The 27,901-nt window shown below is 75.8% G+C and overlaps 1 protein-coding gene across 3 annotated transcripts; it reads left to right on the plus strand.

Moving 5' to 3' along the window:
* The first annotated feature begins 229 nt into the window (after positions 1–229).
* KCNH2 (potassium voltage-gated channel subfamily H member 2) lies at positions 230–27,735 on the plus strand. Of its 3 annotated transcripts, XM_075492102.1 has the most exons (16): positions 230–377; positions 1,211–1,441; positions 7,282–7,446; positions 7,699–8,139; positions 8,889–9,103; positions 20,716–21,141; positions 21,976–22,130; positions 22,278–22,363; positions 23,986–24,185; positions 24,256–24,508; positions 24,653–24,846; positions 25,165–25,264; positions 25,348–25,626; positions 25,945–26,131; positions 26,297–26,468; positions 27,132–27,735. In XM_075492102.1, the coding sequence occupies exons 1-16, from the start codon at positions 302–304 to the stop codon at positions 27,324–27,326; spliced, it is 3,375 nt and encodes a 1,124-aa protein (XP_075348217.1). In that variant the 5' UTR covers positions 230–301; the 3' UTR covers positions 27,327–27,735. The 3 variants fall into 3 exon arrangements, with proteins under 3 accessions (XP_075348217.1, XP_075348216.1, XP_075348218.1); XM_075492101.1 differs by having other exon boundaries at positions 21,976–22,363; XM_075492103.1 differs by lacking the exons at positions 230–377; positions 1,211–1,441 and adding an exon at positions 6,114–6,191 and having other exon boundaries at positions 21,976–22,363.
* The last annotated feature ends 166 nt before the right edge of the window (positions 27,736–27,901 follow it).

Here is a 27,901-nt window from a genome sequence, read left to right on the forward strand (position 1 = left end):
CACCGGCGGGCACCGGGCACCGGGCGGGGGAGGGCCCAGCCTTAACCCCTGCGCGCCCGCCCCGCATCTCGCCGCCCCCGGGGCTGAGCCGGGCCCGGGGCCGAGCCGCGCCGAGCCGGGCCGGGCCGCGCCCCCCCCCGCCGGAGCCGCCCCGCCGGCGCCGTCCTTGGCTCAAGGGCAGCGGGACCCCCCGCGGCGCGGGGCCGCCTCCCCCCCCTCTTTCCCCCCCCCGGGCCGGCGGCGCGGAGCGGAGCGGAGCGGAGCGGGGCGGGCGGCGGCGCTGCCCCATGGGCCGGGCAGGATGCCGGTGCGGCGGGGGCACGTCGCGCCCCAGAACACCTTCCTGGACACCATCATCCGCAAGTTCGAGGGACAGAGTGAGTGGGGCCGGGGGGGCCGGGGTTCCGGCGGGTTCCGGCGGGTACCGGGGGTGCGCGCGGCTCCGGGGCGGGCTCGGGGCGCAGGTGCCAAGCGGAGCCGGGCCGTGCCACCGCCTCCCGCCGTGGGCTGCCGGGGTGCTGCGGGGTCCCCCCGGTCCCCGAGGGTTGCCGGGGGTCGGCGGCAGCGGAGGCTCCGCTGCCGGCTCGGGTGCCGTGGCTGTCGCTCGGCCCGACGGGGATCCCGGCCAGCCCGCGGCCTCCCGGACCCACCGCACCGGGCAGCGGCAGGCACCGGGCAGCGGGGTTGTGCGGGCAGCGGGGTTTGGCAGGGAGACGCTGTTTTCCCCGGCCGGGGGGCCCTGGTGCCTTTCAGGGGTCAGGCCCGGAGCATCCCCGGCGGGGACGGGGAGCGGCAGAGGGGCGATGGCACCACTGGGGCCGGGTCGTGCGGTGTCACCGCGCTGGGGACAGGCCACGTGCCAGGGCTGCCGCGGCAGCGTCGTGCCCTGCGGCGGGCTGGTCCGGCCTGGCCGAGCCTCTGCCCTCGGGCTGTGGCGCTGCTCCCCGGGGCCTGGGGCGGTGGGGTCCCCGCGGTGATGGTGGCGGTGCCGGCGGCTTGGGGGGTCCCCTGGGGAGCGAGCGGGGCGGCTTGGGGGGCGCTCGGTCACCGGGAGCGCAGAGCCGCGGCTGGATGGATGGCTGGATGGCTGGATGGATGGATGGATGGATGGACGGATGGATGGACGGATGGATGGACAACGGACGGAGCGAGGCCTGCCCGTGGGGTGCCGGGCTGGGGGGCGCGGGGCTGAGCCTCCCCTCTCCCGCAGGCCGCAAGTTCATCATCGCCAACGCCCGGGTGGAGAACTGCGCGGTGATCTACTGCAACGACGGCTTCTGCCAGCTGTGCGGGTACTCGCGGGCGGAGGTGATGCAGAAGCCCAGCACCTGCGACTTCCTCCACGGGCCCCGCACCCAGCGCGGCGCTGCCGCCCAGATCGCCCAGGCGCTGCTGGGCGCCGAGGAGCGCAAGGTGGAGATCTGCTTCTACCGCAAGGACGGTAGGGACCCCGCGCCGCCGCGGCCGGCGGAGATTGACGGTTATTTGCGCGGGTGTGAAGGCGGCCGTCCGTCATGGGCAGACAGACCCTTGAGTTAACGGCCCGCCAAGGCGGGCGGCCGCGCAGTGCCCATCCATCAGCTGCGCCAGGCCCCGCCGCGCCGTGGGTGGCACGTAGTGCCGACGCGGGCGGGAGCCTGGCACCGCTGGCTGGTGCCTGCGGGTTCTGCCCCACCAGCACCGGCACTGCCGGGGGTCCGCAGCCCTCCCCGGCTGCCGCCATGGCTCCCAGCAGGGCGATGGTGCCGGGGGCCGCCGGTTGGGGTGCCAGGAATCCCCGTGCCGTGGGGCTGGGGCCGTGGGGTGGGAGCGGCGTGCTGTGACCCACCGCAGAGGACTGCGGCGGGGGGGTGATGTGGGGTGCGGGGGCACCGCGCTGCCCCAGAGGAAGGACATGGGGAGCAGTGGGGGGCTGCGATTCGGGGCAGCGCGGTCTGAGTGCCGGGGAAGGGGAGGGGGCAGCGGGGGGGGGGCAGCCCCCGTCCTGCCCTGCCCTTGCTCTGCCGCGTGCCTTCGCTGGCCGGGGCCGGCTCCTGACCCGCCGACATCTGCTCAGCCACCCCCGTCCCGTGGGTCCGACTGCCCCACGGCTGCCCCACGGCTGGGCAGGACACGGGCGCTGCACTGTGACCAGCCCCAGAGCGAGCCGTCGGGGCCGTGGGGCTTGAGCCTGCGTCGGGTGTCACGGTGCCGCCGTCCCGGCGGGAGTGCCGGTGGGGGTCACCAGCCAGGCCGAGCACCGGGGCCGTGCTGCACCCCCTGCCTCGTTCCGGCACTGCCGGTCCCGGGGGTCCCCGCGCCGGGTGACTGTGCCAGCAGGTGGGTGCTGGGCCCTGCGGTGTCAGGGCCGGGGCTGGTGCCGGCGGCCCCGCGTTGGCGGTGCTGGGGCTGCCCCACGCCGCGGCCCCGCTGGTGCCTGCGCCAGGTGTCCCGGCTCTGCGGCAGCTGTCTCCGGCTCTCAGCACCCGGCCCCAGTTCCGGCACACGGAGTAAACAAAGCTGGTTCCCAGCTGCCGGCCCCGTGCCGCTCTGCCAGCAGCTGCCACGTGGAGCCGCGGCGGCTTCGGCTCCCCACGGCTGCCTGGCCTCCAGGGCACGGGGTGCCGGGGGGCCCGGCTGGGGCCAGGGCGGCCGCCAAGGGCTCCGGGAGCTGAGCCGGGGCGGGGGAGAACGTGGGGGGAGACCCCGGTCCCTGCCCTGGTCCCGTCCTGCCGCGTCCGGCTGCCGCTCTGCAGTGCTGCCTGGGCAGCCGGGCGCTGCGGCACAGCCGGGGCTGGGCGCCGGGGCCGCGGCAGCGAGGCGGGCGCAGCTGGTGCCGGTGCACTTTGGACCCGTGTGTGGCACGCGGGGCTGGCAGCGCTTGATGAGTCCCCGTTAGGGCTGTGCTAATTGCCCGGCCCATCGCTCGCTGCCTGGCGTGTGCCAGCGGACGGGGACGGGACCGGGGGTCCTGCCCGGGCCCGTGCCGGGATCCCCCCGGCATCGGCGGCCGCTCCTGCCCGCTGCCTGCCCGCCCGCTGCCTGTGCTCCGTGTCTCCGGCCCCGGCAGGCTGAGCGGGCAGCTCTGCCCACGGGGGAGAGGGTGGGAATGGGGTCTGCGTCCCTGGGCCCCTCGCCACCTGCCAGCCCCCCCCCCGCCCCGGCCTGGGCTCTCGGGTGCTGCTGGGGGACCCGAGGGGAGGCAGGAGGGGGGGGGGGGCGGGGGGGGGGGGGGCCCTCCCCTGTCCGTGGGCCGGCGGGGGCACTCCGGGGCATGCGGCAGCGGGTGCCGGTGGGGCGGCTGGTGCTGCGGCAGTGCTGCCCGCGCCGCGTCCCCGGGGAGTGCGGTGTTTCCGATGGGATATTTATAGGCAGCAGCAGCCGGTGCGTGCGGTGGCCGGGGAGCTGCTCCTTAACCCATCCCTGCTGTGACCGGGACCTCCCCGGGGCAGGGGGGCCGGGAGGGGGGCTCAGCGGGGACCCGGCTGCCCTCACCCGTGGGGCAGGGCTGCGTGGGGCAGGGGAGCGGGGAGGAGCGGCGCTGGAGGCAGCGGGACCCCCCGGCAGCGTCTGACCCCCGGGATAAGGGCTTTTCCCGTGCCCACAGATGCGCCCCGTGTCCGGGGGGGCTGTCGCGGTGGGTCCTGACCCCTGGCGCTGTCGGGGCAGCGGTGGTGCCGCTCGCGGGTGTCCCCTCTCCCCACCGGGCACGGCTCTGTGCCAGCAGCGTGCCACAGCGCCGGTGCCGCCGGCCGCCGCAGGGCTAGCACGGGGCGGGGGACCCCGGCTGCGCTGCGAGAGCAGCCGTGGGGTGCTCGGGAGGAGGGAGGGGTCCCAAGGGGGCCGGAGGGGTCCCACCTGCTGCCCCACACCTGGCCCCTCGCCGCGCCTGGGGCCCCCCAGCCCCAGGACCCCCCAGGCAGCGTGGCGCAGGGACCCCCTGCCGCCGCCTCCGGCTCCACGGCTGGGCCCTGTCGGCCCCAGCGTCGCCGGCCCGGCTGCCATCGCTCGTCCCGTCGGTGCCCTCGCGGTCGTGCTGCGGCGCTGGACCCCGCTCCTCCGCCCTGGCAGCCCCCCTGTCCCGGCATGGCCTTGGGCTGCGGTTGTGCCGTGTGAGGCAGCGCCATGCCGCGGGAGCCGGCTGGGCCCCGCCGCGTCGCCAGCCGCTGCTGCAGCCATTAGTTTTGAGTGACGTTGTTTATACAGCCCCGGCGCTGCCGGGGACGCCAGAAGGTCGCGGTGGCTGTGGGGGAGCCGCGTCCCCACAGGGACGGCCTTGGGCTCACCGGGGCAGCCGCTGCGGTGCTGTTCTGCGGCGGGGAGGGGGCCAGAGCCCGTCTGTGCCCGGGCAGAGACCCCCCAACGCCACCGATGGCCTTTGGCGTTAGCCGGGCCGGCAGCTGCGGCGCGTCCCTGGCTGTCGGCACGGGCTGGGAGCCGGGCGGAGGGCGTGAAGGAGCCGCATCGGGTCTGCAGTCCCGGCCTGCCCGGCACGAGCGGGCACGACCGGGTGCAGGCGCTCCCCCTGTGCCAGGAGGGCTTCCCCGGCCAGGCCGCGGCCCACCGCGGGCACCACGCTGGCACCGCGCTGGCGGCTCGGCGGCCACGGGCCGGGAGGCCACGCGAGGAGCGTCGGGACACGTCAGCTCCCGCCGGCGCTGCCGGGGCTGCCCGGGCAAGGCCGTGCCCTCGCAGCGGTGCGGGAGCCAGGCCAGGCGCCGGCGGTCTCGGCACCGCGGGGGCGGCGGGCGGCACGCCAGCGCCGGCGTGGGGTGTCCCGGGGGGGTCCCGGGGCAGCGCGGGACGGGGATCCCGGCGCGGGGGAGCGGTGATGGGCGCGGGGCGCTCGCGCCCGGCGGGGCCTCGGCTCACAGCGCTGGGGTGCAGGGCGGGGGGTCCCCACGGCACGGTGGGTGCCGTGCCCTGCGGCGCGCAGCAGGGAGGGGTGCGTGGCGCGGTCTAAGCTGTGCCGCGGGGTGCGGGGTGCGGGGGGTGTGGGTGCGGGGTGCAGGGTACGTGCTGTGGGGGTGCAGGGGGTGGGGGTGGGGGGTGCAGGGGGTGGGGGTGCGGGGGGTGGGGGTGGCACACGCCGCGCTGCGGGGTGCGCGGTGCGGGGTGGGGGGTGGGGTGGGGTGGGGGTGGGTGCACGCCGTGGGGTGGGGGTGGGGTGCGGGGGTGCCGGTGGCAGCGGGGGGCGGGGCGGGGCGGGGGTGGGGGTGGGGCGGACGGTGGGGTGTGGCCCCGGTGCTGCCCCCTGGCGGTCGCGAGGAGCAGCGCAGCCCCGGCGGGGGGGGCGGGGGGGCGGGGAGGTGCTGGGGGTGCGGGGGGGGGGGGAGGGGATGGAGTGTGTGGGGCGCGCGTGGGGGCGGGGGGCAGGGAGGGGGGGTGTGGGGATTTGGGGCGCAGGGCTGGAGGCCCGTGGGTGCCTTTGGGGTGCAGGGCGCGCCTGAGCGGGGGAGCCGCTAGCCCCCCCCCCCCCCCATGGGGCACAGTGGGTCCCCGTCACTCGTGGCCGGAGTCCCCGAGTCCGGGGGGCCGTGGGGGGTGCAGGAGCCCCCCAGTCTTGGGGGAGGGGACACGACGACACAGCCAGTTCGTGCGCGGGGCCTGTCCCGGGGGGGCGGGGCACGGGGGGGGAGGGGCGGGGGGGCTGTGCGGGGCGGGGGGCACCGCGCTGCGGGCGGGGGCAGCTCCAGCGTTTCGGTGCCCCGAGCCCTGCGCCCCCCACCCGGGGTCCCCCATCCCTGCTGCACTCCACGACGCGGCCCTGTCCCCGCAGCTCCCCCGAGACCCCGCGCCCCATTGCCCGGCCCCACGGGTGGCAGCCCGGCGGCGGCCGGCCCGGGACCCCGGGTGCGCGGCGTGGCGTGGCGTGGCGTGGCGTGGCGTGGCGTGGCCGTCCCGCGGCGCCGGCGGCGGCTGCCCACGGCCATATTTAGGCATAAAGCCGGCGCGGCGGTGCCGGTGCCAAGGGCCGCAGCCCCGGAGCTCGGCGGCGGGGCGGGGGGGGGGGGGGGGCGGCTGAGGGGGGGGGGCCGCGCACCGGGGGGGGTCCCCTCCGCCACCCGGGGCGGCCGAGGCCACGGCCGGGCCCGGGTCCCCCTCCCCGCCCCCCCTGCACCCCCCGGCCCGTGTGGGTGCAGCCCCGGGGGGCGCGTGGGGCGGGAGCCGTGGGACCCCGACCCCCGCCCGGAGGCCGCGCCGGCAGCAAGGTGAGGCGTGCGTGTGCCCGGCGCGGGGGTCCCGCCGCGGCCCCGGCCCCACAGCCGGAGCCCAGCGGGCAGCGGGACGGGGCAGCCGCGGGCGGGGGGCCGGGGGCCGGCCTGGTGCGTGCGCCGGCAGCCCGGGGGGATCAGCGGGATTAGGATTTCCCGCGGGAGCCGGGCGCTGGGTGGGCGAGGATGAGGCAAAGCTGTCGGCGGCGTGGGGCGGCCATGTGTCGGTGCTGCTAATCCCCCTGCGGCGGGCGGCCTGGACGGGGACCCCGCTACGGCCCATGGCGTGTGCCATGGCGTGTGCCGTGACGTTCCGTGCCGTGCCATGCCGTGCCGTGCCGTGCCGTTCCGTGCCGTGCCGTGCCGTGCCATGCTGCGCGTTGTCGTGCCGCACGCCTCCTGCGCCGCTGGCCCCCTGCCCACGGCCCCACGTGCGGGCAGGGATTCCCCACGCGGGGCTGGGGACGGTGCGGGTGCCGGTGCCAGCTGGCGACTGCCGTGCTGGGCTCCCCGGCGCAGGCGGCTGGGCCTGCTGCCAGCGGGGGGGACGCCGTGCGGGGGCGCAGCGGGGGCCGCGGCTCGGGGGTGGCAACGCGGGGACGATCCAGCGCCCCGGCGTCGCGTACTTGTTCCCCCGCCCGTGTCCTGCTGCGCCGCTGCGGGTGCTGGGGAGAGGCCGGGGACGCTGCGCGGTGGGGGGCTGCGTAGACCCCCCGGCAGCCCCCGGGGCGGATGGGGACCGGCGGAGCTCCAGCTGCGCAGCAGGATTAACGCCGCAGATGTTAACAAGTCGCGAGCGGCTTAAGCCGGGCCCGGCACCCCCGCTGCTCCCAGCGCTGCCCCCCCGGCCCCCGCAGCCCCCCTGCCTGCCCCGCACGGTCCCTGGGGTGTTTTGGGGGGCACTAGGGACACGGGGCCCCTCCCACCCTCTCGTGCCTCAGTTTCCCCCCATGGTGCAGCTGCAGCGGGGCTGGCACCCTGCTGAGTCAGCAAGTTCTTGCCCCCCAGGGCGGGGGGCAGGAGGGGGTGCCCAGCAGAGCCGGGGGGCCGTGCCGCCGCGGTGCTGAGCCCCCCCCCCCCCCCGCAGGCAGCTGCTTCCTGTGCCTGGTGGACGTGGTGCCGGTGAAGAATGAGGATGGGGCCGTCATCATGTTCATCCTGAACTTCGAGGTGGTGATGGAGAAGGAGCGCCCGGGCTCGCCCGGCAAGGACACCAACCACTGGGTCACCCCCGCCAACTGGTTCCCCGCAGGTAGGGCTGGCCCCGGGGCACCGGGCGCACGGCACGGCTGGGGGGGCTTGTGCCGGCACCGCTGCGTTGGGCGCAGCGCTGGGGCTGCCGGGACCTCCCGCTCGTGCAGACCCCGCGTCCCGGGCTCTGCCGAAAGCACCGTGCCGCACGGCACATGGCGAGGGCAGCGGGCGCCCCGGACGCCGGTGGGCAGCACCGGCGGGGCGGGTTTGGCGAGCGGCCCCCGACCCTGCCCCTTCCTCCTCCGCCCAGGGCGCAGCAAGTCCTTCAGGCTGAAGCTGCCGGCGCTGCTGGCGCTGGCGGGCAGCAAGCAGTCGCTGCCGCAGGAGCCGCCCGACGCCGTCGTCGTGGACTTCTCCAAGCAGAGCAGCGACTCTGGCCCCGAGGAGGCCACCTCCTCGCTGGAGCCCAGCTGCCCGGGGGGGGCCCAGCCCGAGGACCAGGCGGCGCTGATGGGGGACGGGCCCCCCGAGCCCCCCGTCACCCACTCCTCGCCGCGCGCCGACCGCCTGGCCCTGCAGGCCGCCTTCTCCAACTGCAGCCTGGCCCGGAGCCGCTCCTGCGAGAGCGTCCACAGCGTGCGCCGCGCCTCCTCCGTCGACGACATCGAGACCATGAAGGGCGAGGGCGACAAGCGCTGCCACAACCGCCACGCCAGCACCGGCGCCAGCATGCACCGTGGCTCCAGCACCGGTATGGCGCTGCTGGCGCACCGCGGGATTTGCACGCACCGGTGCCGGCACCCGCAGCTTCTCGCCCCGGCGCCGCGTGCGGCCGCGGGGTGAAGTCATTAGTGCTGGCAGCTCATTAGGGCCAGGGCCGTCTCCGGGCGCTCAGGTCGCCGGGGCAGCTGTCAGCCGCAGCCGGCGCAGGGCCGCGGTGGCACCCGTCACTGTCAGGCCCCTCATCGCTGTAATGCTCCGCGCTGCCAGCGGCTCCGGTGCCCGGTGGCCCCCCCCGCCTCGCCCGGTGTGGGGCGGGCTGGGGCAGCCCTGAGCCCCCCCACGTGGCACTGAGCCCCCCCACGCCTGGCGGGGAACCCGCGGCTGCCCCGGGGTGCCCCAGCCCGTCCCGGGCGGGGGGCTCACGCCCCCCCACGCCCCGTCCCGCCGCCCCCCGCCAGCGCCCAGCCCCACCTGCGCAGCCCCCGGTCCCCTTGGCAGCGCTGGAGCGGGCAGCAATGGCCTCGTTAACCCCCGATCGCGCTAAGCACGTTAGGGAAGGGGAAAATAATGATATTAACGGTAAACGGTAGCAAGCTGTCGGGTCGCGGTCCTGCAGTGCCCGGCTGGGGAGCGTCCCCGTCCCGGGGCTCCCCGCTCCCCTCATCTGCCTTGGGACCCCCCACCCCGGGGCTCCCCGCTCCCCTCGCCTGCCGTGGGACCCCCACGCTGGGGAACAGCGGGGCCATGCCCCCCCGTGGTGATGGTCCCCCCGCCCAGGGGCCATGAACAACGTCCGGAGCGCCCTGCTGAACTCCACCTCCGACTCGGACCTGATGCGCTACCGGGCCATCAGCAAGATCCCCCAGATCACCCTCAACTTCGTGGACTTCAAGGCGGACGCCTTCCTGGCCGCACCGCCCGGCGAGAAGGAGATCATCGCCCCCACCAAGCTGAAGGACCGCACCCACAACGTCACCGAGAAGGTCACCCAGGTGAGCCCGCGGGCGCCCGCCGTGCCGCCGGCCGGCGGAGGTGGCCGGGCAGTGCCGGAGGTGGCCGGGCGGTGCTCGGGGCATGGCCAGAGCCCGGAGAATGCTCTGCACGGCAGCTGGCTGCCAGAGCTCGCAGGGAAGCGTTGGAGCTCGCAGGGAAGCGTTGGAGCTCGCAGGGAAGTGTTGGAGCGTGCAGGGCGATGCTGGAGCTCGCAGGGCGATGCTGGAGCGTGCAGGGAGGTGCTGGAGTGTGCGGGATGATGCTGGAGCGTGCGGGATGATGCCAGAGCTGACAGGGAGGTGCTGGAGCTCACACGATGACGCTTGGAGCTCGCAGGGCGATGCTGGAGCGTGCAGGGCGATGCCGGAGCTCGCAGGGCGATGCCGGAGCTCGCAGGAAGGTGCTGGGGGCTGCGGGAGGGAGCTGAGGACACGGCTGGGTCCCCGGGGTGCCCCTGCCCGGCAGGGTGCCGAAGGGGCCGGCTCGAGCAGGGCTTGCCGGGGCGGGTGTGAGGTGCGGGGCTGTCGCTGGCTGTGCCAGGAGGCCGCTGTCCCCCACCCCGTGGGATCGGGAGGGTCCCTGTCACTTCCCTGGGGGGGGACCGGCCGGGGCGGTCCCAGCCACGGTGCTCCCTGTGATGGGGCGTGGGGATGGGTGCCGTGGCGGGGTGGCACGTGGCTGGCACAGACGGCACGTAGGGTCCCGGGGGGTTCCCAGCGGGGAGCACGGGGCAGGCGCCCCCCGGACCGGGGCGTCCCTCGGCCCTGGCTCCATCCCAGCACGGGCACAAGCCCCGGTGTCGTGGCAGGCCGCCCCGTGCCACCAGCTCACCGCGGCTCGCCGTGCCCGGGGTGCCGGGGGGCTGGCGGTGGCGGCTAATCCTTGGCACGTTGTGTAACTGCCATCTGGCTGCGGGGAGCAGGCGGCGGCTGCAGCTTAATTACACCCTGATTCCAGCTCCCGCTAATGAACTGAAAGCTGCCGGGGGCCGGCGGGCTCCTGGGACCCCGTCCGTCCCCGCCGGGAGGGCTGCGCCGGGGCCTTGGGGACAAGGCAGAGGGGACAGAGAGGGGGTCCCCCCTCTCCCCATCCCCTCTTCCCTGTCCCCAAGCCCCCGGGGCAGCCCCGCGCTATCGCTTCTCCCCGGGGACCCTGGCAGCTGGCGGGGGATGGAGCTGCCCGGGCGCATCTGCCTGCGCTCCTGGTCCCCGAGCAGCCCCGGACCCCCGGGCCTCCCCCGCCCCTGCCACGCGTCTGCTCGCACGCGTCGGGGGGGCCCCGTTTGGGACCCCCTGCTCCCACGGGCAGCTCCCGGCCCTGCTGCTGGGGCTCCTCTCCCGGGAGCGCTGGGGTGGGCGCCCAGCCCCGCTCCCCTTGCCGGGTGCCGGAGCAGCCGTGGGACCCTGTGCGGGGTGGGGGACCCCGGCCCTGCGGGCGCAGGGCTGGGCCCCCCGCAAACCGCTCTCCCCACCCCTTGCAATGCGCCGGCTGGCCTTCCCCGTTCCTCTCCAGCGCGCTAACGAGCAAAGAATCCTGATTGCCTTTGCCGTGTAATTAATTCCGATGCTGTGGCGGCTGGCGCTGTGCGGGCAGGCAGCTGCCTGCACCGAGCCTTGGTCATTCCCTCCTGCCCATAACCGCCATCACCACGCGGTGCCCGGCAGCCGGGGGGATGCGGCTGCCCTCGCTGGGGCTGGCCCTGCCCCACAGCACCGGGGCGGGGGGCTCGGCCGTGCCCCGGCCGTGCTGGGCTCCCTGGGGTGGGAGCACCCATCGCCTCCCCGGGACGGGGTGGGGGTCCCCACCGAGGCGCCCGCTGCCCGGCACGCGCCTGCCGGGGCTGGATCGGGGCAGAGCTGGGGGCCACCGGGTGCCGGCACGGTGGACTGTGTGCCGGCGTGGCACGGGGAGTGGGTGGCGGTGAGTGAGCACCCGTCAGGAGGCATGGGGACGGCCATCGTGCTCAGGACCCTGCCAGCGGGTTGTGGGGCAGCCCCGGCTCAGGCGCGGTGAGCCACCGGGCTGGCGGCACTGGGGGGGGCCGGGGCTTCCAGGCAGCGGCACCGTGAATCATCCGCAGTGACGGCAGCCAAAGGAGCCCGCGCACCGCCCGCTCCCGCAGCTCCCGTCAAGGTCACCGCACGCTCGGGCCTGCCGGCCGGCCCCAGCCAACCGCGCTGCGCCAGCCCGGCGGGGACGGGGATGGGGACAGGGCCTGGCACGGCCGGGCTGGTGGCTGGTGCCGGGCGATGCGGCCGGGGAGGCACGAGGCCCCGCTGCCACACAGGGAGGAGCAGAGGTGCCAGCGACGGATGCTGCGGCATCCCGGCGGCTCGTGGCAGCAGTGGGGACCCCCGCCCTGGTCCGGCGGGGACCCCTGCCCGTGGCGCGGCAGGATGGTGCCGGGGCTGGGCGCTGCCGGCACCACGCTGGCTGTGACCGACCCGGACGAGCGCCGGTCTCCAGCATGGCGCGGTGGCGGAGCGTGTGCCCGGCTCGCCCGCCCGCTGCAGTGCGGCGGAGGCCGGGGGGCTGCGCCGGGCCCGTCTGTGGGGAGCCCCGGCCCCGCTCAGGGCTGGTGGGTGCCCCGCGGTGCCGCTGGCCGGGAGGGGGGGACCACCGGGAGCCGCTGCTGCGATGGTGGGCGGGAGCGAGGGCGGGGGGGCGCGGGGAAGCGCCCACTCGACGGAGCGGGTCCCGCCGAGCCCTGGCCCCGCTGGCACCCGTGGGGTGAGGACGCCGCGCCCCGGGGTCGCCCCTCCGCCGGGGCCGGGCGGGGGCCGTGGGGGCCGTGGGGGCCGCGGGCCGCGGCGCTGGGCGGGCGCAGCGGGGTCTCGCTGCCAGGGCTGGGCAGCAGCCAGGGACACGGGGACCGGCGGTGCGGTGAATCAGCCTGGGGCTGCCCGTGGCCGCCGAGGAGCCGCCGGGGCCAGCTCCGCCCGTCCCTGTCCCTGTCCCTGTCCCTGTCCCCGCCCCTGTCCCCGTCCCCATCCCCGTCCCCGTCCCCATCCCCGTCCCGCAGCGGACGGGGCTGTGCGGTCCTCGTCGGGGCGGCTGTCCCCGCAGGGGCTCGGGGGTCCCTTGGGGGACGGGGCTCTGCAGGCAGCGGCTGCCGGGCTCGGGGCGGGCAGGGGGGCTGCCCGCGGGGCCGCCGGGTGCGGGGGACCCCAGGGAGTGGCGCGCCGCCCCCCTTGCCCCCCCCCGTGCCTCAGTTTCCCCGCGGGGGTGTTCCCGGTCCCTCCCCGCGGCGTGACGGGCCCGCGGGGAGTGGCGGAGGCTGGAGCCGGGGGGGGGCGGCTGCCGGGCGGGGAGCGGGACCGGCGGAGGCGGGCGGCGGCGGGGGGGGGGCGCTCGGGGGGGGGGGGCTCCCGCCCCGCTCCATCTGCCGCCAGCTCCGGGCAGCGCCGGGCCGGGCCGGGCCGGGCCGGGATGGGGGGCGGCGGGGGGGCGTCGCGGGGCTCCCCCCGCTGAGCGCGATCATGGCCCCGGCGCGGCGCGACAGCGGCGACCGCCCCGACGGGGACCGCAAGAGCGGCCGCGTCCGCCGCGCCGTCCGCATCTCCAGCCTGGTGGCCCAGGAGGTACGGGGGGACAAGGGGGGGTGGGGGGGGGGGGTCTGGGGGGCGCGGGGGGGTCCCTCCCGCCGTGCCCCCCCCCCGACGGCACCGGCTGCCCCGGGTCCCGCCGCCCCGGAGCCCCCCCGACCCCCGGCCCCGCGGCTCTGCCGGGCACGGGCACGGCCCCGGCTCCGGCCCGGAGGGGGGGGCGGCCGGCCGTGCCCCCCGCGGAGGGAACGGGCTCCGGGGGCTCGTCCCGCCGCCAGTGGGCGTGGGGTCCCGGGGCCGTTCCCACGCGGGGCTGGAGCCCGCCCGGGGCGGCGCGGCCGGGAGGGACGAGCCGGGATGGGGGGGAGGGGAGCGGGGGGGCACCGGGGGCCGCGGCAGGCGGGGGCTGCGGGGGGGCCGAGCGCCCCGCGTGTCCGCGGCCGGTGGGGCCAGAGGGCCGGGAGCCGCCGCGTTGGCTGGGCTCTAGCCCACCGCCGTTGGTGCCGTGGGCCGGGGCGGCATGGGGCATCGCCCACCCATGGGCACCCTGCCACCCACCCGGTGCCACGGCCGGGCTCGGCGCCGCGTCCGGCTGCACCGCGGCGGTTGTTGCGTGGCTGTGGCCGTGGCCGTGGCCGTGGTGCAGCGAGGGCTGTTGTCACACGGCTGCTCGGCGAGGTCCCCAGAGCGTGCTCCCCATGGCTGTCCCGTCGACGGGCGGCTTGCGGCACGGTGGTGCGTCCGCGGTGGCACGGCTGCGGTGGCCAGGGCGTGGGGCGGTGTGGGTCAGCGCCAGGGCTGCTCGGTGTCTGCGTCAGCAGGTGGGGGTCGGGTGTTGGGGCGGGCACACCGCCCCGTGGGGACGTCACCCCGTCACAGGGCTCATCACCCCACCCTGCTGCCGGTCCCACGGGGTGTTGGTGCTGTCGCCGTGCTGTCGGCAGCGGGGTGCCTGCATCGCCTCCCGGCCCAGGGTGGCCGCCCGTCCCCGGTGTCCATGTCGGGGGGTGCCGAGGGAGCCGCACCGCTGCCGCAGCTCAATGCCGTGAGTACCGGCCACTGCCGCCGCCACCGCTGAGGTGGGGACAGTCGGGCATCGGGGTGTCCCCACCGCCGCAGCGCCTGCCGTGCACACTGCTAGGGCGGCCGGGCGTCTCCGCGGCCGGTTGTGCCGGTGCTTGCTGGTGGTCGGTGCCTGCCATGGTGGAGGACGTGTCGGGTGATGCCGACACCGGCACCTGGAGGGTGACAGGGCTGTCACGGCTGGTGTTGGGCACCTGCACTGGTGGTGGATGCTGCGGCTGTGGGGCCCCGCTGGCACCGCGGGCCACGGGTGTCCTGCTTTGGGTGTCCCTGACGGTGCTGCGTACCCCGTCAGCGCTGGTGTGGGGCAGCCGGCATTGGGCGGCTCTGCCGTGTGTGGTGACGCGGGGGGTCGGTGTGCGGTGGGTGTCGGTGTTCCGGTGTTGGGCGTCCCAGAGGGTGCTGGAAACCTGCTGGTGGGGGGTGCCCGGTGTCTGCCAGTACCGGTGCTGGTGCGGGTGTTGGGTGCTGGTGTTGGTGTGTGGTACCTGGGCGGGTGTTGGGTAGGTGCCGGTGCCGGTGTTGGGTGACTGTGCAGGTGCCAGGTATCTGCCCGTGCAGGGGTTGGGTACCTGCGGGTGCTGGGTGTCGGTGTCGGCGCTGGTGCGTGGGTGCCGGTGCGGGTGTTGGGTGGCTGTGGCTGTTCAGTATCTGCCGGTGCGGGTGTTGGGTGCCTGTGGGGGTGCTGGGTGTCTGCTTCAGGGTGTCTGTCAGCGCGGGTGTTGGGGGTCCGGGCGTTTCTGTGGGGGGTGGGGTCTGCGCTCGGGGCTGGAGGAGCTGGTGCGTCGGCACCCACCTGGTCTCGGTGCCGGACGGTTTCGCCACGGGTGCGCGGTGTCACCGCAAGCGCTGGTGTCAGCGCAGGCCTGGCAGCGCTGCGGGCAGCGGGCTGCCGGGGCGAGGGGTGTCGGGGTGTCGGGGCTCTGGGTCACGGCAGGGTGCGGGTGCGCCCACGCATCGGGTGGCGGTGGCTGGGGGTGGCCCCCGGCCGCGGGTCGGGGTATTTGCGGCAGCGAGGGGGCTGTGCCCCGTGGGCGCGGGTGTCTGGGTCGCGGCAGGTGCCGCGCCGGGTGTCTCCGGGTGTGCGGGCTGGGTGTTGGGTGCCAGTGTCACAGCAGGTGTCGGCGTACGTGTCACTGCGAGCGCGAGGTGCCGCGTGCCTGCGCCGGGGCGGTGTACGTGTCACCGGGTGTTGGCACCGCCGATATCTGTGTCATGGTGACTGATAGGTGTTGTGTCACCACAAGCGGTCCCGCTGCCTGTCGGCGTCACTGGTGTGGCACCGCGCCCTGCCGGGCCAGCACGGCTGTCCGCGGCCAGGGGGCCAGGATGTCACCGTGTGTCAGCCCCAGCACGGGCGCGTGGTCTGGGCTGCGGGTCTGCGCCAGCCGGGGGGTCGGGTGCTCCTGTGACGGGTGCAGGTCTGCGACGGTGCCGGGCACCGGGATGTGGTGGCCGTGCCCGCCGGAGCTGTGCCGCATGTGCCGGGCACGTGCGTGGGGAGTCCCCGGCCCCTCGCCACGCCACCCCTGAGCCTCGCATTGCACGGGGGGGCTGGGGGCTGTCCCCACGGCTGGGGGGGACGGGGGGGCTGGGGGCTGTCCCCACGGCTGGGTGGCACGGCGGGGGGCTGTCCCCTGCAGTGGTGCAGCGGTGGGGGGTGTCCTGGGTCCTGCCCCCCCCAGATACAGCACTGGGGGTGTCCCTGGGTGACGCAGCGGTGACGTCTGGGGCCAGGGCAGGGTGTCGGAGCCCACTGGGGTCCCGCTGTCCCCCTGCGATGCTGGGGGTCCCCGGCTGTGCCCGGGGCTGGGGGGGGGGCTGCAGGGGGAGGTGTGGGTGCTGGCGCTGCCCCCCCCCCCCCCGCCGTGCAGCCCTGGGGGCTGGGGGTTCCAGGGGCGGCCCCAGGGGTCTGTGGGGCCTGGGACGGGGCCGTGTTGGGGGGGTGGCTGGGTGCTGGGGGTGGGGGGTGCACGGGGTGGGGGTGCATCCGTAGGGCTGATGGGGTGGGGGGCGTCTGCGTGGGGCTGACGGCGTCTGTTCCCTCTCGCCCTCCAGCCGTCCGTTCTCAGCTGCCTGCGGGGCCGGGGGTTCCCCCAAATGGGTGTCACGGGGTGGGGGGGCCGGGGTGGGATGTGGGCGCAGGGTCTGTGCAGCCCCCGGGGGTCCGGCCTGCCCCCGCCCCGTGCCCGTGGGGTCTGGGTGGTCGGCCCGTGCCGGCGTTTGGGGAAGGGGCCCATGGTGCCCCAGTGGCGGGGGGTCCCCGGGGGTCCGGGGGCTGGCCCCGTGCGCGGCCGGACCCTCCTGTCCCCAGCCCCCCCCCGCGCTCGGGGGCTTCCGCAGGCCGCGGGGCCCTCTGCCGCCATCCGGCCCCCCGGGGGGCCCCCTCCTGCCCCCGGCCCCACGCAGGGGCGGTGGGTGGGCGAGGGGCCGGGGGGCCGGGGCAGGCGGGAGTGGGGACGGTGCTGGGGCAGGGAGCGGGGGTCCCGGGCGAGGACGGGGGGGGTCGCACCAGGTGGAGCAGGGGCGCGGAGCTGGGGGGTTGGGGGCCCTTGGGGGGCGGCGTGCGGCCCTGCCGGGGCCCGGGGCTCCGTCCCCGCTGCTCCGTCCGCGCTGCCCGCGCTGCAGGCAGGGATTTGTCCCAATTTGGCGCGGCAGCTGGGTTAATTTTAGAGGCAGGAGCCGGCTGGTTGCTGGAGCCGCCCCCCCCCCGCCCCCCCGGCTCCCCCCCCGCCCCCCCTGCCCCGGCTAAAAATGGAGCCGGGCTGGCAGAGCCGCAGCTTAAAGGGGCAGCCGGGACGGGGCCGCCGCAGGCTCCCGGGGCTGGGGTGCGCGGCCGGGACCCCCACGGGGCCCCCACCCGCCGTGTGCGGCGCTGGAGCCGGGGGGGGGGGCTCTGCCCCGCCGTCCCTGTGCCCCCGCCGTACCCCCGTCCCCGTGTGTCCCCAGGGTAGCACCGACCCCCTGGCCCCCTGCGTCCCCGTGGGACCCCAGCCCCACGTGTCCTGCAGCATCCTCACCCCCTGCCCCCCCCCCCCGGTACCCCGACCCCCTGTGTTCCCACGGTACCCACGACCTCACATGTCCCCGTGGCAGCGTGACCCCGTGTGACCCTGCAGCGGCGTGACCCTGTGTGCCCCTGTGGCACCCGTCACCCCCCCTGCCCGGGGGCGGCACGTTTGGGACACGCAGGGGGGGCTCGGGGCGCAGCCCCCCGGGAAGGGGCGTGCGAACGGCCCCTGCGCTGTTTTGGTGTGCGGCCCCCCGTGTGCCGGGACCACCCACCGTGCGTGCCACACGCGTGGTCTCATCCCTCCCTGTCACTCAGCGTGTGGGGACACGGGTGCCAGCGGGAAACCCCTGCGCGTGGGTGGCAGCGGGTGACTCAGGGCCGACAGGAACCGCGGCGCGTCCCCGGCACCGTCACTGCGCGTCCCTGGCACTGTCACTGCGCGTCCCCGGCACTGCCACCGCATCGGCACGGCTGTTCCAGCAGCAATTCCCCAGGCTGTGCCCTGGGCACGCCACAGACCCCACGAGGCCACGAGGGCCAGTGGCCCCTGGGGACGGGGCGACGGGGGCCGTGTGTCCCCCCCGGGGGTGTCCCCTGCTGCCCCGTGTCCCAAGATGGGGGTGGTGGCAGTGGGGGGGGATGTTTTGGCTGAGCCGGCGGGATGGGAGCAGCGTTCCCGGGCCTGCGAGCACCGCGCAGGTGTACGGGTGCTCGCGGCGTGTTCGCGCGTGTTCGTGGGGTGTTCGTGGCACGCTCGCGGCGCGTTCACGGTGTGCTCGCGGCACGCGCACCACGACGACGTCCCGCTCACCGCCGCGGGGCTGGGCTGCGTCCCCCCACCCCAGGCACCGGTGCCAGCACCGGCGCGGTGCCCGGTGGGCCGAAGGGCTGCCGATGGGGTCGGGACGTGTGCGTGTGCGTGCGTGTGCGTCCCACCTCGTCCCTGCTGGGCCAGCAGCCCCCTGGGCCAGCAGCCCCCTGGGCTCGCCCTGGGCTCGCTGCCCGCGGTCACCTGCGGCCGCACCGGGGGGCCCCGCCGCGGGGGCCCCGCGCCGCGCCCCCGGCCCCGAGGCCACGCCAGGCCGGGCCCCCCGAGTGTCGGAGGGGTTAAGGGCGGCGGGGGGGGGCACAGCCCCGGCCGTGCCGCGGGGGCGGGGCAGGCTGGGAGAGATTTCCGCCCCAATAATTTTCCTCTCGGCTGCCGGCGGTGCGGGGCTCCCCCGCCGCCCCCCGCCGCCCCCCGCCGCCGCCGCCGCCGAGGGGTGCCCGGCTGCCGCGCTCGGCCGGGCCGGGGGGGGGGGGGGGGGGGGGGGCGGCGGGGGGCGGCGTGGGCCGGGCCCGGCCCCACGGGCGGCCGTGAGGATGCTGGCGTCGCTCCTGCAGCTGCTCCAGGAGTTGCCGGGCCCCCCCGCCGCCCCCGCCCGGGCCCCCGCCGGCCCCATGCCCGGCGTCTCCCTCTGCGGCACCTGCCTCCGCCTGGACGGCCGCGCCGCGGGGCAGAGCCCGGAGCAGAAGGTACCGGGGGGGGCGGGGGGGGGGGCCCGGCCGTGCCCCCGGGGCTGCTCCGCGCGGGGGGAGGCGGGGGGGGGGGGGCCGCCAGGCAGGAGCGGCCGGGCCCACCCGGGGCACCCGCGTCCCGGCGTGGCCGCGGTCGGGCTCGGGCTCCGTCCCCCGGCGCGGGGTTTCGCGTGGGTCCGTGCGGCCGCCTCTCGCCCGCGGCCCGGGGAGCCCCCCCCAGCCCCCCCCCCCGCCCCCCCCCGAGCGGTGCCCCCCGGGCTGGGGTCCCGCTCTCGCAGCGCGGGGGCTGCGGCGGCTCGGCGCGGCCCGGGGCCGGGGGCGGTGGGCAGGGGCGGCCCCGGAGCCCCTCACCCGCGCCTCGGGGGGTGGGCCGGGAGCGGGACCCGGGACCCCTCGGCCGGGCAGGGCTGCGCGGCGATCGGGGGGCACGGCCGGGGTGGCCCCGGCTCCTCTCCCTGCCCCCCGCGTACCCGGGGCTCCCTGCGGAGCGGCTGGAGGTGGCCGGCGGCCACCGGCCCCGGGGCTGCCCGTGCCCGTGCCCGTGCCCGTGCCCGGCTCTGCCCCGCGGGGCTGCCCCCGCACCCTCTCCCCGCCGCAGGCCCCTCTGCCCCGCGGGGCCCGTTCGCCCGGTCCCTATTTATAGCCGGTGCCCCCCGTCCCGGGCCGGTACACCTAATCCCCGTGCCAGGCAGCCGGGACGGACGGGCGCAGCTGCCGGGCACCGCCGTGCCCCGGAGCCCTGCCTCAGGCCGCGGGTGCGCGCACGTACGTGCGTGTTCGTGCACACGCGTGTGCGCGGCAGGGCTGGGGCGGGCAGCGGCCCTGTGGGGTGCGGGAGGGCCCTGCCGGGGGCAGGGACGTGCCGGGGGGGGCGGCCGGGGCGGCGCCTGGGGGGGGCTGTGCCCCCCGGGTGGGGATGCCCGGCAGGGGCGTTTGCGTGGCAGCCCTCGCTTCCGTGGGTGGTGGGCGCTGCCTGCCCGGCCCTGCCTGGGGAAGGACGGGGGGCTCTCCGCAGGCAGTCCTGCCGAGGGTGGGGGAGCTCCCTGCACCCCGCTGCGCCCGCTGTGCCCAATGCACCCGCTGCGCCCACTGCGTCCACTGCGCCCGCTGCGCCCACTGCGCCTGCTGCACCCACTGCACCTGCTGCACCCGCTGCACCCGCTGTGCCCAATGCACCCGCTGCTCCCACTGCGCCCGCTGCACCTGCTGCTCCCACTGCGCCCGCTGCGCCCGCTGCGCCCACTGCACCTGCTGCGCCCACTGCACCTGCTGTGCCCAATGCACCCGCTGCTCCCACTGCGCCTGCTGCACCCGCTGCTCCCACTGCTCCCACTGCGCCCACTGCGCCCACTGCACCTGCTGCACCCACTGCACCCGCTGTGCCCAATGCACCCGCTGCTCCCACTGCGCCTGCTGCACCCGCTGCTCCCACTGCTCCCACTGCGCCCGCTGCGCCCACTGCACCTGCTGCACCCGCTGTGCCCAATGCACCCGCTGCTCCCACTGCGCCTGCTGCACCCACTGCACCCGCTGCTCCCACTGCTCCCACTGCGCCCGCTGCACCCACTGCATCCGCTGCACCCGCTGCTCCCACTGCTCCCACTGCTCCCACTGCACCCGCTGCACCCACTGCACCCGCTGTGCCCAATGCACCCACTACAGCCACTGCACCTGCTGCACCTGCTGCACCCACTGCTCCCGCTGTGCCCAATGCACCCGCTGCAGCTGCTGCACCCGCTGTGCCCAATGCACCCACTGCTCCCGCTGCCCCGGCTGTACCTTCTGCACCCCACTGTGCCCACTGCCCCCGCTAGCGCCCGCTGCAGGGGTCCTGCTCCCTGACCGCGGCTGGGAGCGGCCCCGGCCCCACAGCCCAGCCCCACGGTGCGTGGGGGCGGCGAGGGCCCCGTGGCGCTCGTGCCCGGCTGGCCTGGCGCGGGGACGGGCCGGGGCGCCTGTGCCAGCCCGCGGCTGCGTGGCCGTGTGCCTCCGGGGCTGCTGGCCCTGCTTTGGCAGCAGCTGCGCCGGGGTCCCGCTGGAGCAGGGCTCGGCGCGCCCGGGGAGCCCGGGCAGAGCTCCGGGGCGGCTGCCGCTGCTTTGGGGGCGGCACGGGTCGGGGGGCGCGGGGAAGCGCCTCGGCCGAGGGCAGCGTCGTGTCTGTGCAGGGAGGGCCGTTGGCAGCGGGGCAGCACGGGAGGGGGCTCGCGGGGCGGCTCTGCGCTGTGCCAGCCGCCCCCTCCGTGCCCCTCGTCGCCAGCTCCGAGGTCCCGCCGCGCCCCAGAGCATCCCGGGGCCTCTGGGACCCGCCGGAGCAGCCCCCAGCCCAAGGATGCTCTGCCTGCGGCTGGCGGGGACAGCCCCTGCTCGGGGACGGGGGGGCTGGGGAGCTCCGTGGGGCGGCGGGGGGGGGGGGGGGGGGGCACAGGAGCTGAGCCCCTGCCCGCCCGCCCAGGTGCTGTCGCTGGGCGCCGACGTCCTCCCGGAGTACAAGCTGCAGGCGCCGCGCATCCACAAATGGACCATCCTGCACTACAGCCCCTTCAAGGCGGTGTGGGACTGGCTCATCCTGCTGCTGGTCATCTACACGGCCATCTTCACGCCCTACTCGGCCGCCTTCCTGCTCAACGACCAGGAGGAGGCCCGGCACCACAACTGCGGCTACTCCTGCAGCCCCCTCAACGTGGTCGACCTCATCGTGGACATCATGTTCATCATCGACATCCTCATCAACTTCCGCACCACCTACGTCAACTCCAACGAGGAGGTGGTCAGCCACCCTGCCAAGATCGCCATCCACTACTTCAAGGGCTGGTTCCTCATCGACATGGTCGCCGCCATCCCCTTCGACCTGCTCATCTTCGGCTCCGGCTCTGAGGAGGTACCTGCCGCCCCGCCGGGCTGCCGCGGTGCCGTGCTGGCACCGGCTGTGCCACGCCCTGGCTGGACTGGGTGCTCTTTCGGGGCTGGGTCCTCCCGCAGGGTGATGCTTGGGGGTCCCACACGTGCCCCCAGGCCGGGGCTGGGTGCCCACGGTGCCGCGGTGGGTGCCGGGGCAGTGGGTGCTGTCCCCTGGGTGCCAGGTCCTCCCGCGGGGCGACGCCCGGGGGTCCCACACGTGCCCCCAGGCCGGGGCTGGGTGCCCACGGTGCCGCGGTGGGTGCCGGGGCAGTGGGTGCTGGCGTGGGCGCAGGCAGCACGTGGCGCTGAGCGCAGGCGCGGGCGAATCTGGGTCTGGCCCTGGGGGACCCCCGTGCCCCAGCACCGATGGAGCAGTGCCGCGCCGCGCTCGGCGGGGGGGGGGGGTTAACCACCTCCCTGCCACGCGCCTCTGTGGGAGCCCCTAGCACCAGGGGGGTCTTTGCCCCGGGGGGGGGGGGGGGGGGGGAATGGGGGCACCTGAGCCTGAAGGGGGGAGAGGGGCCGGGGCGCCCGTGGCAGGGGCTGGCACGGGGTCCTGGGGCAGGATGGGCCCCAGCACCCTGTGCCCGTGGGGCTGGGGGTGCCCAAACCTGGGGGCAGCGGCGGGGGGGCACCGGGAGGGCTGGGCCTGGCCGCTGCCCGCTCTGCCTGGTCCTGTGCTGGGGGGCGGGGGGGGGGGTGTCTGCCCGGGGAGGAGCGGGGGGCTCCGCAGCAGGGCAGGTCTGGGGGGCCGGGCGGGGGTCTCGGCTGCGGCGGCCCTCGGTGACCCCCGCCGCGGCCCCCTCCGCTGCAGACCACCACCCTGATCGGGCTGCTGAAGACGGCGCGGCTGCTGCGCCTGGTGCGAGTGGCCCGCAAGCTGGACCGCTACTCCGAGTACGGGGCGGCCGTGCTCTTCCTCCTGATGTGCACCTTCGCCCTCATCGCCCACTGGCTGGCCTGCATCTGGTACGCCATCGGCAACGTGGAGGGGCAGAGCATCGGCTGGCTCCACTCCCTGGGCGACCAGATCGGCAAGCCCCTCAACGCCAGCAACCCCCTCTACGGCCCCACCATCAAGGACAAGTACGTCACCGCGCTCTACTTCACCTTCAGCAGCCTGACCAGCGTCGGCTTCGGCAACGTCTCCCCCAACACCAACTCCGAGAAGATCTTCTCCATCTGCGTCATGCTCATCGGCTGTGAGTGCCCCGGCGCGCGCCCCGCGCGGGGGCTCGCTGGGGGTCCTGCCCCGCCCCGCCGCCGGCAGGGCACACGCGGGGCTGTGCGCGTGAGCGCGCGTGTGGGCGCCCGTGTGTGCACGTGAGCGTGTGAGCACGTGCGTGGGCGTGCGTGTGTGCGTGTGAGCGCATGTGTGGGCACGCATGTGTGCGTGTGAGCGTGTGAGCACGTGCGTGGGCATGCGTGTGTGTGTGTGAGCACATGTGTGGGCACACATGTGTGCGTGTGAGCGTGCGTGTGTGCGCGTGAGCATGCGTGTGTGCCTGTGAGCGTGGGGGGGGGTGTGGGCATGCATGCGTGCGTGTGTGTGTGAGCATGCATGTGTGCGTGTGTGTGCATGTGTGTGTGTGAGCAAGCAAGGGCTCTGTGTGTGAATGTGCATGTGTTGGGAGTGTGCACGTGTGTGGGCGTGCATGTGGGCGCGTGAGCGTGCGCATGTGTGTGTGAGCGTGAGTGTGTGCCTGTGAGCATGCGTGTGTGTGCGTGTGAGCGTGCGCATGTGCATGCATGTGTGTGTATGTGTGTGTGTGGGCATGCATGTGTGCATGTGAGCGTGCGTGTGTGTGTGAGCATGCATGTGTGCGTGTGTGTGCATGTGTGTGTGTGAGCAAGCAAGGGCTCTGTGTGTGAATGTGCATGTGTTGGGAGTGTGCACGTGTGTGGGCGTGCATGTGGGCGTGTGAGCGTGCGCATGTGTGTGTGAGCGTGAGTGTGTGCCTGTGAGCATGCGTGTGTGTGCGTGTGAGCGTGCGCATGTGCATGCATGTGTGTGTATGTGTGTGTGTGGGCATGCATGTGTGCGTGTGAGCACGCAGGGGTGTGCGTGTTAGCATGTGTGTGGGCATGCATGTGTGCATGTGAGCGTGCACGTGTGTGTGTGTGCATGCATGTGCGCGTGTGAGCATGCGTGTGTGAGCGTGCGTGTGTGGGCATGCATGTGTGCATGTGAGCATGCGGGGGTGTGCGTGTGAACATGCATCTGTTGGGAGTGTGTGTGTGGGGGGGCATGCATGTTTGCGTGTGAGCGTGCATGTGTGCGTGCGAGCGTGCGTGCATGTGTATGTGTGTGTGCGAGCGTGCGTGCATGTGTGTGAACGTGCATGTGTTGGGAGCCTGCGTGTGTGTGTGGGCGTGCATGTGTGCGTGTGAGCACACGGGGGGGTGTGTGTGAACATGCATGTGTTGGGAGCGTGCATGTGTGTGTGGGCACGCGAGCGTGCATGCATGCGTGTGAGCATACATGCGTGCGTGTGAACGCGTGCGTGTGAGCGTGTATACGTGTGGTAGAACTCGCACATGCGCGCAGGTGTGAGCGCGCACACGCGCGAGCACGCACCGCGGTGCCCGGGTGCACGCGTGTGAGCGTGCGACGGGGCTGGAGCGCGCACGTGTGCGGGCGAGCGGCCGCGTTCGGGGGCGCGGGGGCGCGCGCGGGGCCGTGTCTCCGCGGGGCGACGGCGGGCGCAAAGGCCGCGTTTCCAGGGGGAGCCCGGCGGGACCCCCCGCGCCTGCCGCGGGACGGGAGGTGGGGGGGAGCAGCGCTGGGGGGGGGCCGCCCCTCACCCCGCTCGCCCCGCCGCAGCCCTGATGTACGCCAGCATCTTCGGGAACGTGTCGGCCATCATCCAGCGCCTGTACTCGGGCACCGCGCGCTACCACACGCAGATGCTGCGCGTCCGCGAGTTCATCCGCTTCCACCAGATCCCCAACCCGCTGCGCCAGCGCCTGGAGGAGTACTTCCAGCACGCCTGGTCCTACACCAACGGCATCGACATGAACGCGGTGAGCGCCCGGCCGGCCGGCGGCACGCCGTGTCCCCCCGCAGCCCCCCGTGACCCGCCGTGTCCCGCAGGTGCTGAAGGGCTTCCCCGAGTGCCTGCAGGCAGACATCTGCCTGCACCTGAACCGCAGCCTGCTGCAGAACTGCAAGCCCTTCAAGGGGGCCACCAAGGGCTGCCTGCGCGCCCTGGCCATGAAGTTCAAGACCACCCACGCCCCCCCCGGGGACACGCTGGTGCACGCCGGGGACGTCCTCACCGCCCTCTACTTCATCTCCCGGGGGTCCATCGAGATCCTGCGCGGGGACGTGGTGGTGGCCATCCTGGGTGAGCCCCCGGGGGACCCGGCGCCGGGGCGGGGGTGCCCCCTCCGGCCCCGGGCGCAGCAGGCAGCCGGGGCCGTGCCCCCCCCGCCGCGCCCCGTGGGCTGAACACACCCCCCCCTCCCCGGCGTGTGTCCCCCCCCCCCAGGGAAGAACGACATCTTCGGGGAGCCGCTGAACCTGTACGCGCGGCCGGGGAAGTCCAACGCGGACGTGCGGGCGCTGACCTACTGCGACTTGCACAAGATCCACCGCGAGGACCTGCTGGAGGTGCTGGACATGTACCCCGAGTTCTCCGACCACTTCTGGTCCAGCCTGGAGATCACCTTCAACCTGCGCGATGTGAGGGGCCGCGGGGGGTGGGGGGCACGGGCTGCGGGGCGGGCACCCATCCTGCCGAGCCCGGGGGGGGTCCCGAGCAAGCTGGGGGGGCCCGGCGCGAGGGACGCGCAGGGATGGGGGACAGTCGCCCTGGGATGCCCGCCGGCGTCGCCCGGCTGGCGGGGGGGCACCGCACCGAAAGCCCCCCAGCGTCGCCCCCCCGGCACCGGCACCGCGTGCTGCCCACGCGGCTTCCCGCCGCCCCCGGTCCCTGCCAGCCCGGGGTTGGGGGGGGGGGTTCTGGCAGCCCCCCCGGTCTCATCCCCCCCCTCCCCGCAGACCAACATGATCCCCGGCTCCCCGGGCAGCGACGAACTGGACGGCGGCTTCAACCGCCTGCGCAAGCGCAAGCTCTCCTTCCGCCGGCGCACGGAGAAAGGTGGGGTCGGGGGGCTGGGGGGGGGGGCGTGGGGGGTCCGGACCCCGAGGGGCCGCGGTGACCCGGGGCCTGTCCCCCCGCAGACGCCGCCAACGCCGGGGAGCTGCGGAGCGGGCAGAAGGCTCTGCGGCCGGGCAGGAGCTGCCAGGCGCCCGGGGCCCCGCGCGGGCCGGCCGAGTGGGAGCCCTGCCACTCCAGCTCCCCCTCCAGCTCCCCCTCCAGCGACGAGGACGAGCCCCCCGCACCCGGGCCGGGGGCTGCCGCGCTCTCCCCCTTCCGCAGCGCCCGCCCGGGCAGCGAGGCACCCGCGCCTGCCGAGGCCGAGGAGCGCAAGGGCAGCGACATGTGCAACCCGCTCTCAGGTGGGGACGGGGGGGCTCAGGATGGGGTGGGGGAGTTCCCCCCCTACTCAGGGTTCTGCAGACCCCTCCGGCGGCTCCCGAACCCCCATCCCGGGAGCTCCGCTTGCCCCCCAGATCCCCGTCCCGTGCCCTACGCCTTCCCCTGCAGCCTTCGCCCCTGCACCCCCTCCGCCTTTGCATCCCCGCGCCGCGCTTGGGGGGGGGGGGGTCTCTGTGCCTGTGGGACGCATCCCCCTTTGCACCCCCTCTCTGTGCCTCCTGGGAGACCCTAAGGGCGCTGATGTTTTCCCCCCCGCCCACCCCCCTTTACCCTTACAGGAGCTTTTTCGGGGGTCTCCAACATCTTCAGCTTCTGGGGGGAGAGCCGGGGGCGGCAGTACCAGGAGCTGCCGCGCTGCACCATCCCGGCTCACGCCGCGCTCAGCATCCCGCTGCCGTCCATGAGCCGCCGCCAGCGCTCCGAGGTGGAGACGCGGCTGGACCTGCTCCAGAAGCAGCTCAACAGGTACTTGGGGGGGGGGGGGTTAGCAGGGGCAGCAAGACCCCATGGGAGCCCCCCAATCGCCCCCTTTGGGGGCGATTGGGGGGCTCCCATGGGGTCGTGCTGCCCCGCAGCGCGCAGCGCCCCGCACGCGCCCCGACGCGCGTCTGTCTGTCTGTCCGTCCGCAGGCTGGAGACCCGCATGGCCGCGGACATCAGCTCCATCATGCAGCTGCTGCAGCGTCAGGCCACCCTGGTGCCGCCCGCCTACAGCACGGTTTCGTCCCCCCACCAGCCCCCCGGCCCCCCGTGTCCGCTGCAGCCCGTCCTCCCCATCACCCCCATCCAGCCGCTCTCTCAGGTGAGCACAGCCCGGTCCCCAGACCCCCAAGTTTGGGGCAGCCCCTCTCCTGTGCCCCATCACCCCATCTTGCAGCCCCATAGCAGGCTGTGAGCCCCCCAAGCTTGGGGCAGCCCCTCTCCTGTTCCCTGTCACCCTGTCCCCGAGCCCCATTGTGGGCTGTGAGCCCCCCCAGGTTTGGGGCAGCCCCTCTCCTGTGCCCCATCACCCCATCTTCCAGCCCCATTGTGGGCTGTGAGCCCCCCAGGCTTGGGGCAGCCCCTCTCCTGTGCCCCATCACCCCATCCTCAGGCCCCACTGGGGGTTGGGGTCACCCCTGAGCCCTCCAGGTTTGGGGCAGCCCCTCTCCTGTGCCCCATCACCCCATCTTCCAGCCCCATTGTGGGCTGTGAGCCCCCCAGGTTTGGGGCAGCCCCTCTCCTGTGCCCCATCACCCCATCTTCCAGCCCCATTGTGGGCTGTGAGCCCCCCAAGTTTGGGGCAGCCCCTCTCCTGTGCCCCATCACCCCATCCTCCGGCCCCACCGCGGGTTGGGGTCACCCCCGAGCCCCCCAGGCTTGGGGCAGCCCCTCTCCCGTGCCCTGTCACCCTGTCCCCCAGCCCCACTGCCCGCCAGTGCAGCCCCCGGCACGGCGGTGCCACCGGCTGCCCTCGCTCCCGCAGGTTCCAAGCTACCCGGTGCCGCTGGAGCTGCCGCACGCCCCGGACCCCCGCGACGAGCCGCCCCCGCCACCGGACGTGGTGCTGCTGGTGGAGCCGACGGCCGCCCCGCCACGCCGCCTCTCCCTGCCCGGACAGCTGGCCACCGCGCCGGACACACAGACGCTGCATAGACACTGCTCCGACCCCGGGAGTTAATGGGCAGGGCAGGGACGGGGCCGGGACCCCCGGTGCAACGGGACGCGGGACCCCCGTCCCCAGGACGCTGGCCGGGCCGGCGGGCTCCGGGCCGCCGTCCCCCACGGACGATCGCTCCCGCTGCCGGCAGCCCGCGGGGGGGGCGGCGGGAGCCCCTGGGCACCCCCACGTTAGCTGGCCTAACCCGGGGGGCCAGGCCCCCCACCCCGCCGCCGCGCCGGCACTTCCAGGGCTCGGCTGGCAGGACTGTTGGACGCCTGCTGCTCTTCGCCTCCCCTTCCTCCTCCTCCTCGTCCTCGTCCTCCTCCTCCTCCTCCTCCTCCTCCCCGTAGCGCCACGGTGGGCACGGGCCCACAGCCCCTTCCCCAGCCAGACCCCCGGCCGGCCGGGGCCACGCTGCCCCACGGCCAGAGCCCTCCCCGGGGACGCTGGGGCCGGCAGCGCGACGGGAGGAGCGGGGGGGGCTGTGGGGGTGCGCACACGTGTGCATGCGTGTGTCACGCGTGTTTCCACGTGCTGCGGGTCTGCCTGCCTGCACTCGCCCCGTCCGTGTGTGCGCGTGCATGCACGTGTGC

This window comes from Mycteria americana, chromosome 2 (genome assembly GCF_035582795.1).
Source record: "Mycteria americana isolate JAX WOST 10 ecotype Jacksonville Zoo and Gardens chromosome 2, USCA_MyAme_1.0, whole genome shotgun sequence".
In the NCBI taxonomy this organism is placed as follows: domain Eukaryota; kingdom Metazoa; phylum Chordata; class Aves; order Ciconiiformes; family Ciconiidae; genus Mycteria; species Mycteria americana.

Excerpts from the sequence above, each read along its gene's own strand:
- KCNH2 (XM_075492101.1), top strand. The coding sequence starts at position 302 with ATGCCGGTGCGGCGGGGGCACGTCGCGCCCCAGAACACCTTCCTGGAC. Across the intron at positions 9,104-20,715 it reads TCACCGAGAAGGTCACCCAG|GTGCTGTCGCTGGGCGCCGA; the intron begins GTGAGCCCGCGG and ends CCGCCCGCCCAG. Across the intron at positions 25,627-25,944 it reads CATGTGCAACCCGCTCTCAG|GAGCTTTTTCGGGGGTCTCC; the intron begins GTGGGGACGGGG and ends TTACCCTTACAG.